Source organism: Erpetoichthys calabaricus, chromosome 1, assembly GCF_900747795.2.
Source record: "Erpetoichthys calabaricus chromosome 1, fErpCal1.3, whole genome shotgun sequence".
Taxonomy (NCBI): Eukaryota; Metazoa; Chordata; class Cladistia; order Polypteriformes; family Polypteridae; genus Erpetoichthys; species Erpetoichthys calabaricus.
In genome coordinates, this window is record NC_041394.2 from 66,413,846 (window position 1) to 66,425,400 (window position 11,555).

The window sequence follows — 11,555 nt, forward strand, 5'->3', positions numbered from 1 at the left end:
CAAACGTGAATACAATATATATTAATATTTATACAAACGTACAATCACAACAAAGAAACAAAAAGTTATTTGAAAAACACGAAGAAAACTTAGCAATTGCAAATTTCATACGTTTTAATTTAGAAGCAAACTTACTTCCATTGTCAGAAATAACAAACAATTCGTTTCGTCGCTTCTTCTTTGGTCTAATAGAGTTTCTTCGCGGCTGCTATTTCAAAAGAAACTCTATGAGGCGGAACCTCAAAGCGGTAGGGATCACTAACTGTGAAAAGATTGGTGGAAGTTACACTTGATAGACAACTTCAAACATTGAGTGAGTTTTTGATCGTCATACTTTAACAACAATCTCATTCGTTGAAATTCTGAATTAGCCAATACTATCCACTTCCATTTACAGTTATCCCGCCTTCAGATCTGCCCATAATGTCTCCGGTCTGCAGCAATACCCTTCTCAATATCCGCCTTAAGTCAACGTCAGAAAAGAAGGTCATTGACGTATAATGCAAAGGACGAGGACCTTTATTGGAATGGGCGCGATGTGATTGATTAGTCAACGAAGCAGAGCATGCGCTCCGGAGATCGAGACTTTATTGGGCGAGTCTGCGAAAGGAAGTGGAACAGCAACCAATAAGAAGTCAGCGACTTGTTTAAAAGCGTCTCATAAGGGCGTCTGTTTAGTTATTTATTTGCTTTGCGAAGTTTGTTTTTTTGTGTGTGAGAGGAAAGAGTTGCTGAAGGTGACGAGTAAGGTTGTTTCTTTTTCCGAGTGTTTTTTTGGTACATAGTTGTAAATTGTAAGAGTAGATAGTTTTAAAATGGTTATCGAAGGCGTTTAGTTGTTCAGGGTTACTCTTAACTACTTAGTTCATAATTCTCGATTGAAGTAAGAGTATATATCGTAGTTTGTTTTGGCCATCTATAATGGAGGGGTGTTTTCATGCCGTTTACACTGTTATTAAAGACTCGTTCTTGAGGCTGTAGGTTGTTTTAAAGACTTACAACTAATCCGTAGACGTGCTCGTTTGTAAACATGATTTTCTTTAAACCTTCAACTTAAATTTTCTTTATCTGGATGTACGTTTGTGCATCTTTATTAACCAAGTTATTGAAGATTTAAGTTCTTCAGTAAGTAACTATTTCTTATGTAATATTTTGCAGCTGAGTGACATTGGTTTGTAAAAGTAACTTTTACATGCATAGTTATGACATGATGGTGGTGTGGTGTTACACAGCTTAGTAACGCTTGAATGCTGCTGTATTGAATGTGTTTTGACTTTTCCAACCCGGCATTCAGTCTGTAATCAATTTGTCCTCCCCGTGCTAGTACTTTTTAAACGTTTGGCCGCCAGTCTCAAGTTTTCCACCAACTCTGCCATATTTGGTCTAGTTTTAGCTGATTACTTAAACGTGTATGTTACTTGCTGTGCTGATCAGGTGACATCCGAAGAAAAGCTGACTCTGATCTTCTTGCAAGATGGCATCAAGCGTTTTTATTGATAAGGAAAATGGAGACCTGGGAAGTACCGCTTCTGCAAAAATACGACCACGGCTGCAGTCTGCACCTGGTAAGTTTACTATTGTGGCTAAAATTTAAGTCCAGTTAATCTTGTGTAGTGCTCAGTCTCCGATTTCTTATGTTAAACTATATATAATTTATTGATTTAAAGGTACTCTTAAACGATTTTTCTCATTGTCCCGAAGTAAAAGTGTATGTTTGAGTTTAACAAGTACTCATCCCCTCTATTTTGCATGTATTTGGAAACAGTCAGTGCTAAAGGCAGCAAGATGGTAGCAAAAACATGTCCTACTCCTCACCCTGGAAAGATGAATGGGAAACCCCCTCAGTTGATTCGCAAGGCTCTGGGAGCAGTGAACAAAGCGGAGTCATCAAAACCTGTGATTGAACAGAAAACCATTTCTATGTCAAAAGTATGTATAAATTTATTGCACAATATAAGTATGTAAGCTGCTTTGACTGTTTTTTTAGATGTAAAGTGGGGAACCGCTATTGGTGCTTTAGCTATTAATTTACAATGCTAAAATGTATGATATGTTTAAAATTCTAGTTTGCATGTGAGAATTGTTTAATAGTACACCTCATGGGGGGTGGTTAGTTTTATTAAATGTGGACATGTCAACATTGATCACCAATTACAGTATCTAGAAAACCTCTGAACCATGATTAATAGCAAAATGTAGCACTGCACCTTCAAATCTTTAAAGGGTAGAGCATTACTCTGCCCTACAAGACTAACAGCCACACAAAGTAAAAATCACTAACATGCATGCTGTCGCATGGTGTTTTGGACCTTGTTCTGGCTTTTCACAAAGTTGTATGGTCATGATGAAAGCATGCCTGGGCCATGAATATGAAGCACATTGCAAGTATACTGTAAGATGCACATTGATACTCTAGTCTGTTGTACTCTGCTAAATATGGTGATCACTAATCAACTTTTAACTTTTAAACCATTTGAGTGGTGGATTATGGAATATCTTGTGACATCAAAACTCCAACACAGTTGGCAATATAAATGGGAGATTTCCAAAATCTTTCATGGAGACAGATATGTGAACATACCAAGTGTAGTGCAGAGTAGGATATAAAAGGTCACTAGATCTCGGCTTGATGTTTTGAAGAAATTAAACAAAGGGCAAGCTTGTCAAGTGTGGTCTAACTTGGAGGATTATTTTAAAGAATCTAACTCGTATCCTATGGTTTTTGTGCATGTTTAACGTTTGTGTGTAATTTCTTGTTCCATTCCTCTCCTCTAGCCTAAAGTATGTGCTCAAATTGCTAATCCCAAAACCTATCCAGAAATTGAAAAGTTTCATCCATATAATCCAGCAGGTAAGTGTCTCCTGGGTGTGTGGGCTAACTTTCCTCAGACTGGCCATAAAGCCTATCAAATGAATGCTGAAATTGCTGCACAGTGGCATTTCTAGTTTGGGGTAGATGTAGCCCATGGGTTCTCATGTATGCCACTGGGTTGTTGGGGTTTAAGCATGTATTGGTAATTCTCATTTTCTGTCTGGTACAAAGGGTGCTAGGCTTCATGAGCAGTAACAAATGTGTGCTAAGAATCTCAATGAGTTTTGTTAAAGTTGAGTAACCAGGGGGGTATTTTTCGTATGTGGATTAGTCATTTAGCCAGATGTAATTGTTGACGAGTTGGCATGATCCTGGATTTGTCGGTTTTTTGAAACTCTTGCTGGAAGTATTGTCATAGCAGTACATCCTAATCCTCAAACCTGCTCGGCGCAGGTTTGTTCTACGTAAACAAGGATTAGTTTACACACGTAATCGGTGACTGCGTGGAAGTCATCCAGTCATGGCTTTGCCGTTCATGAATGAGCGACCAATTGATATTGGTGCGCAAATTATACGAAGGAAATTTCATAGAGGGTTTTGCACGATCGGCAAGACCCTTTATTGCTCCTGGAGGAAATTCTTTTCGAAAGATACCGCTTTTAGCCGAGGGGGAATATTGTACCTCAAAGATTTATTAGCACCTTATATTCGAAGTCAAACTAGGTGAAGTCGGGCTCTCACACGCACACACAGTATGCGTTGCTTTGAGGTTTTTTACAAGCAGCACCAGTTCTTTTGTTACAGCCTATCAGTCGCTGATCATGTTTTCTAGACTCGGTATATATGGGCTTTTCACTCGGCGCAGGCGCGCACATTCATCTCGCATGATTAGATCCAGCTAGACTAATCTAATACACAGGTCGGTTTTTCAAATGCAGCCATCCCGGATGAGTGTCGCCGGCATTAACTTATCCAAGATGAGGCACCTGATCTCGGATGATTTAAGCAACATACGAAAAATACCCCCCAGGCAATTAAAGAATCCACATGAGTGTTAATCTAGAATGTACACTAACCAGTGGTCTCAGCCCACTTTCACATAGTGAACTTGTAAACACCATCTTCACATTAGCAAAAACTGCCTTCTGTATAAAGTCAGTTTGGCATGTTCTACAATGGATCTACCTTTTCAGTCTAGTTTCCAGTTGACAATGTTTTGCCTTTATTTCACTTGTGATGTCGTAGTATGACACAGTACTCCCAATATGAATTATGACCTTGTATCATGAAATTGATGCATTTTTTTTTATATACCTCCTCAGTGACTTTAGCAAGAAGCAATGTGAACAGTCCCACATGATGCAGTGTCCATCTTTATAAATGGCTTTGGGTGTGCTTATTTTGAATTCCAGGAGACCAAACGCCATGAGTTTTATATAGTTTGTCCAAATAGAACTAAACTAGGATTATTCCCTCCCCCCCAAAAATGGTCTCCCTTTTGCTGCTAGGGTGTTCCCCACAACATGATGGGTAAAGTACTCCCAATTAAATTTGGGAGTAATTAAAATTGTGATTGTGGTCTAGTTATAGTAAAATTTTGGTTTCTTGAAGTATTAAAGGACTGCTCAACCCTGAAATGTTAACTCATGTATTTTGTAGTGGTGGCTGAGAACCTTGCACTGTTTATCCAAGCATTTAACCAGGAATAAGTCATCAGTGCCAGACAGTGGCAAATGAAAATGTAGTGGAAAAAGTTCATGTAAAAACTCTTTACTTGTCTGTCATTTTCATACAGTTGCTGGTAGAGCTGCAACAGTTCATTTATTCACGTGGTTTCATACATGCTGTGAATGTGCAAAGAAACGTGCGTGTAAATTTGGGTTTGCATTACAAGTTCCTCATGGAAACCTTAAACTGTAAGTCTTTAGCAAGTTTAACCCCTTAACCGCCCTCTGCTGGATATATCCGGCATCGTTGTTTTATTGCTAACGCCATACTGCCGGAATTATCCGGCACATTTGCCTGGTTATATGAATGCCTGGCGCGTAGTATAACTGACTGTTTGGCGTGGGTAGTATTACTACATTGTATTTCGACAACTCTGTGGTTTTGGCCGGTTATGTGACGTGATTCGGAAGTGACAGCTGTGAATATGGCGAAACGTAAACTGACCAACTGAGGCTTTGCAGGCGATTTTGGACAATTCTGATCATGATTGTAGCAGTTCTGAAGATTTTAGCGACAATGATGAGCAGCAACGTGTGCTGCATGATACTGTGAATGAAGACGCATCGGATGACGGTGATGAGTGGGTGTATCCCCAGCATCTCAACTGGACTGCTGCCCATGGTGAACTACCTTTTCTGCATCCGTTTGAGGCAATGTGTGGCTTTACTGTTGATGTAAACAATTACACTGCTGAGCAGTTTTATGAGCTGTCACCTGATTTGATCAGACATTTTGTTCATCAGACAAATCTGTATGCAGCACAGTTTTAGAAAAATCCCAATTTACCTCCACATTCCCGTGTTCGTGCTTGGGTAGACACTGATGAAAACGAAATGAGAAAATTCATTGGGATTTTGATGTTGATGGGAATAATCAGAAAACCAGATATTGAGATGTACTGATCTACAGATCCTATGTATGCAACACATTTTTGCAGCTATCATGAAACGTAACAGATTCTCTTTGCTGCTGAAATTCTTACATTTGAATGACAACAGAAATGAGCCAGATAAGAGAGATCCAAACCGCGACCACTTGTTCAAGCTACGTCCTTTGATTGACCATTTGAAACATTTCAGTTGCCCTACATGCCAGGACCGTCAGTTGCAGTTGATGAAAGTTTTTATTGTTGTGGAAGGGCCGCTTACAGTTTCAACAGTATCTACCAATGAAAAGGGCACGGTTTGGTATCAAGATGTTTTGCTTAGCTGAGAATTCAGGTTACATTTATAGATTTCGTGTATACACTGGCAAAGAGGATCCTAAGGAGTAGTATTTCAGCAGTGTTGCCAGATGAATGTAAGGACTTTGGACTTTCAGAGAAAATTGTTGTGTACCTTGCCCTACCACTATGGAACAATGGGTACACCATTTGGATGGATAACTGGTACTCCAGTTGTATGTGTTTGCCCATTTCTAGAACTTGCACAACATTTAGTGGTCAATACTGCTTAAATAAATGTAAAGTAAAAAAACGAAAATTGTTCAGATTTCGCCTGGTGTGGGGAATATTTAGGGAGTTGGCGGTTAAAGGGTTAACCACAAGCTGACATCTCCCAAAATTACACTCTGCAGAGTATAAACACAGGTCAGCTTGAAGACCCACCTGTTTTTTAAATCTGTGTGGGAACACTTTGGGTTCCCAGTGAATTAAAACTGCAGTGGAAAATGAGCTGTAGATCGGACATGGACAGATCGGACACATAATCAATAGCATCCCCAAGATGTTCCAATCATTGGAGCTAGGCAAAAGTACAACTGATTCCTGTTTTTAAGCTGCTTCTAGATGCGACTGCATAAAGGCCCAAAAATTACAGAAGCAATTGACATTTTACATTGCATCAGCTATGCGGCTATGTGCAGACCAAGGGTTCATAAGTGGTGCACATAGACCAATCAATGGTCTCTGCACTTGCCCAATGGGCACAAGCAATGATCCAACACAAGTTGTCCACTGCACCTGCTGTAGAGTTAACTGATGGTTGGATCTCATACTAACGAAAGCCTCTAACTACCCAGTTTATTAGCTCGGACTAGAAAATGAAAAATCCAGTTCTTCAAATATGTTCTGTTTACATTGCATATTTAAAACATTAGTTCTTAAAAGCATTTTGCCATCTGGTAACTTTGGTTGTTTTGCCATATGTAAACAATGTTTTATGCACTTACTGCTTAATATACTGTAGGCATCAACTAGACCTACCTCAGGGTTGGGGGATGGCATGGTTTGGGTCTACCCCCAAAATATCTTGTACCAAACCCTAAATGTTCTGTATTGTTAAATCCGTAGTTGCTAGCTCAATGTGCCAAGCTCATTCACTTTTACTGAAATGGTGGTTTCCTGATATACAAGCCAAGTGTCAAAGTGACTCACAGGAGGGACTTCAAGACTAGCCCTTGATCAAATGATGTGGAGAACTGGGACTATGTCCATGTGTCTTTAGGTTTACTGTTTTATATACAGGTTGATAATTTGGGAAGTAACTACAACATTTTGGCAAAACCTTCACTTCGGGAAGTTCTGATCTAGTAAATGTAAGACATGTGGATTATGAAATGTATAATGACTTTGCTGTTTTTACATGGATGTTTTCCACAATATCGGCCACTAGCATTGGTCACGGATTGATCCCCATCCTACAACTACTTAAGTACATGAGGTAAATTACATTTAGAAAATCTGTTTAGAGTAAAGCTTTAAAGAAAACTCCTCCCAGTGCGTGTGAAAACAATGGAGGAACTGTGTTCAGTAAAGTTTGAGACTTATTGCCATTTTATTTTTGTTGGCAAATGTTTAACAGCACCAGTCCATATCTTAAAACTGGCATGTAAAAAAGGCCTTTAATATGGAGCTGGTGAATTGAGAACCCAGTTCTTGAGTCTGTTTTGGGAATCTAAATCAGAGGTACCAATGTAGTTGACAATGCTGCACTGTTGAATACTTTGTACCGTTTTGCTATGAACGTTAACCTTCTGTAACTAAGCTTCCAGTATAATTAAACTGACCTCTATGTATCTTGTCTAGGTTATCCTGATACGAAGTTTAACAGGATAATCTGTATGATCTTGCACAGTGATCTAAATTAAAAAAAAAAAAAAAACAGCATATTGGCTTAAAGTTGACCTATTTGATCAACCATTGCTTAGGCATCAAGCCAGTGGTTGAGTGAGATGCCATATTGCTCTTTACAGTAGGCTTTAAGAGCTTCCTTTGTGATTAGTTTGACTGTTTTAGCACAGGTTTTGGGTGCCACTCTAGGGTGGGAGGAAGCAAGCTTCAGAATCTTTCTAAGTAAAGTTTAAAATCCTTTGGATTGAGGCCACTTTTAATGACTGATATAAAAATGGCAATAATTCAAATTGAAACAAAAGGGGTTAACACTTGAATGGCCAACAGTTAACGTGGATTAAGGTATAACCTTCCCTTTCAGAGCACGGTTTCACTTTTTTCACTTCTATCTACCAAATCTTAGATTTTGAGGATTGCTATAGCCTGCCAGAAGAGCAGAAGATCAGTCATTTATGTTTTGCCCGCCTTGCAATGCCAGTGTTTGAAGAAATGGATGATCCTCTTGATGTAGAATGTCCAATGAAATTGTCTCCATTGAAACTATTGAAAGGTAACCTTTTTTTTTTTTTTTTCTTCCCCCCCCAATATATTTAAGGAACTAAATGGCTAATGCCATAAATGATTTGAACTAGTGTTTAGCATTTAGATTGGTGTACTCCTACACAAGCTTTGCTTATAATAAACCGCCATTTGGAACCTTTCTTCTTTAGGTGGTCATTGTCTTGGATGTTACCATGTTTCTTCCTTTGTTTAGTGCATACCAACTCTTTGCAACTGTGCCAATTTACACTTGCATAAATAAGGTTTTGCCTCTTATATTGGGGGATATCTTAGTATTTGGATTACTGCAAGATGTCAGAAGGCAGCAGAGTAAAATGGTTCAACTTCTGACTAACCAGACATTCACCAGTTACATGCTTCTGCTCCTGTGCATCAGAAGTGGTATGGTATTAAAAACTATCGAATAGAAAAACCTATTGAATAATAGCTAGCTTTGAACCATGTGGATTCTGTCTTGCTTTAAATAAGTTACTAAGTTGGCACATGGTTTGCTCTTCATCTAAAATGCCAAGCAGGATAGAAATCAAGCTAGGTTTAAGTGGTTATGCATTTGTTGTATTGGGTCAGCTGGAGGGTTTGGATTGCAAAGTCACTGAGGTCCAGTATTACACTTTATGGGCCTGGAAACCATTTTGTACTGTTGACTGGTGGTGGAGGAGGGCAAAGAATGAGACCTTTAGTCTTTTTGGAATATTGGGACATAAAAATGCATCACTATAAATTATATTTTAATGAATTGTAGGAAATTCAATTATGGAGTAGTCAGTGCTTGACTAATTCAGATTTTAATATTGGTAGCCTTAATGTTTGAATGTACTGTGGTGAAATGAGTATCATGACTGGAAGAAACTGAGGTACATTAGTGTCTGGTGGTTTTTGATTACAATGATGGGAGGCTGCACACTCCTGCTTTTTTTTTTTTTTTTTTTTTTTTTTTTTTTTTTATAAATCCATTGCTTGATTCTGATATGCACCCAACTACTTCTACCAGATTCAACAATGAAAACTGACACTAAGGCTATAGACTGTCACTACAGAACATGGTTATGAGCTGCCAGTGTGGAATACATTGATTTGAGTGCATTTCCTATTAAATCATTCTATGCACCTGGACTGGCACATGTATTGAATCCTTAACAGTTATAGTTTAACAGAGTATCCAAATTGGGAGTCCTTGAGATACAACTCTGCTTTTGTGTTAAACTTTGTACACTGCATTATTGCAGATAGTGGCAGAACATAATAGTGCATGAAACAGAACTGGATAGACAAAAGTAAAATACACAGCTTTGGGGTTGTGATGCTCCTGTATAGAATGTCTGTCCATAATAGCTGTCGTGAAGAATGGGTTTCCTGTTCACTTGATTGGAACTAAGAATGTTACTTTTGGTCTGCTTTGTATAGTCACAAGCATGCCTTGAATGTAGAAGGCACATATTCTTAAATGAGGTTCTTGAAGCGTTGAAGTGAATGGGGCTCAGAACACAATCTAGGTAGATGTATGACAGGGTGCGTTTAGAGGTTTCTTCAAACGTAACACGTGCAACTTCAGGTTTTGCATGTATAATGCATATTACTACCCTTAAAGGATAAGTTAACTTCATGTTGCATAATGCAGTAAAGTCCTCAACGTAGAACTTGTTCAACCAGTTACTTAGTTTCATTGCCTAAACTTGATTTTTAAGTTAATGACTAATCCCCAGGTTAGTGAATTTAGTCAAATGAATTTGATTCTTGCAGTGGATGGCCTTTTGTTGCTGCTTAGTTGGATAGTTGTAACCTATCCTGACCACACAGGGTTTAATTTCCCTCTCGTACAAAAAATTGGGGCTTGTGTACTTCAGCCAGTTAGGTACTTCCTTATGTTGAAAGCCATAAGTGGGGGGGGGGGGGGGGGTTATTATTTTATTTTTGGCCAGTTTCTACGTAGTTTGTCAAATGAAATTCATAAGGCTAGTTTGGTCCCGTCAGTACTTAAGCTTGCATATTTTTCTTTTTCTCTTTACATCTTATTTTGGTTTTCACACAGCAAGAGCAAAACTAATTACCCCACAGCATTTTCAGTGTCTCATGCTTTAAGTGTGGTTTATATACTGGTCAAACCTGCAGATCAAATTGGAGAGATGTCATTTGTGTATAAATGGTCCTAATTTTTTAGGATTTGGAATATCCTTTTGAGTTCACTTCTGTTTGCTAACTGGGAGTGGATGGAAAGCAGTATCTTAATATTTGTGTAATCTTGACAAATCTAAGGGTTTTTAAAAGCTTTTTTTTTTTTTCTCTTTAGAAACTTCTTGCACAGATGCGGATTCTTTTCTGCAAACTATTGCTGAGCTAACGGACATTCCACTACCATCACTAATGGACTACTGAATTTTTAATGTTGCTGCCTTTAAATTGAAGGAGGGGTGTGGGTGTGTGTTTAATTTTAAATTTTATATTAAAGTTGTTTCTTAAATGTCAGTGTTTTGTCCTAGGTTTTATAAGAAATGTTAGATTTTTAAACTGGAGTGATCTTCAGACCCAGAGTAACTTTCAAACCCTTCAAGACCACTATGCAACGGTAATATGGATGGTAAATATCTCTGGAAAATCAATTTGGCAATTATCTCTACAAATGAATTATGTAACCCAACACAGCATGAATACTGTCCACTAGAGTCAAGCAAAGCTAATCTTTAACCCCAGCAGCCAGTCCGAATACAGTAATCCCTCCTCCATCGCAGGGGTTGCGTTCCAGAGCCACCTGCGAAATAAGAAAATCCACGAAGTAGAAACCATATGTTTTATATGGTTTTTATATTGTCATGCTTGGGTCACAGATTTGCACAGAAACACAGGAGGTTGTAGAGAGACAGGAACATTATTCAAACACTGCAAACAAACATTTGTCTCTTTTTCAAAAGTTTAAACTGTGCTCCATGACAAGACAGAGATGACAGTTCAGTCTCACAATTAAAAGAATGCAAACATATCTTCCTCTTCAAAGGAGTGTGCGTCAGGAGCAGAATGTCAGACAGAGAAAAGCAAACAAATCAATAGGGCTGTTTGGCTTTTAAGTATGCGAAGCACCGCGGCACAAAGCTGTTGAAGGCGGCAGCTTGCACCCCCTCCGTCGAGCAGAGAGAGAAACAATCAATCAATACGTGCCCTTTGTGCTTTTAAGTATGCGAAGCACCGTGCAGCGTGTCGCATCACGAAGCAGCTGCACAGAAGGTAGCAATGTGAAGATGATCTTTCAGCATTTTTTAGACGAGCTTCTGTATCGTCTAGGTGTGCGAACAGCCCCCCTGCTCAATCCCCCTACGTCAGGATCAGAGAAAGTCGGCGAGAGAGGGAGAAGTTGGGTAGCTTCAGTCATCTGCCAATAGCGTCCCTTGTATG

At 38.9% G+C, this 11,555-nt stretch overlaps 1 protein-coding gene across 3 annotated transcripts; it reads left to right on the plus strand.

Moving 5' to 3' along the window:
* Positions 1–635: 635 nt before the first annotated feature.
* Positions 636–10,634, plus strand: LOC114642771 (securin-like). Of its 3 annotated transcripts, none has more exons than XM_028791598.2 (6): positions 636–749; positions 1,435–1,565; positions 1,766–1,929; positions 2,776–2,851; positions 8,014–8,160; positions 10,459–10,634. In XM_028791598.2, exons 2-6 carry the CDS (start codon positions 1,475–1,477, stop codon positions 10,542–10,544), a joined length of 564 nt encoding a protein of 187 aa, XP_028647431.1. In that variant the 5' UTR covers positions 636–749; positions 1,435–1,474; the 3' UTR covers positions 10,545–10,634. The 3 variants fall into 3 exon arrangements, with proteins under 3 accessions (XP_028647431.1, XP_028647430.1, XP_028647432.1); XM_028791597.1 differs by having other exon boundaries at positions 636–744; XM_028791599.2 differs by having other exon boundaries at positions 678–737.
* Positions 10,635–11,555: the final 921 nt, after the last annotated feature.

Bases quoted from the DNA above. Each gene is read 5' to 3' on its own strand.
- LOC114642771 (XM_028791598.2), top strand. From the start codon at position 1,475: ATGGCATCAAGCGTTTTTATTGATAAGGAAAATGGAGACCTGGGAAGT. The intron at 1,930-2,775 runs GTATGTATAAAT...CCTCTCCTCTAG, and splicing joins AAACCATTTCTATGTCAAAA to CCTAAAGTATGTGCTCAAAT. The intron at 8,161-10,458 runs GTAACCTTTTTT...TTTTCTCTTTAG, and splicing joins TCCATTGAAACTATTGAAAG to AAACTTCTTGCACAGATGCG.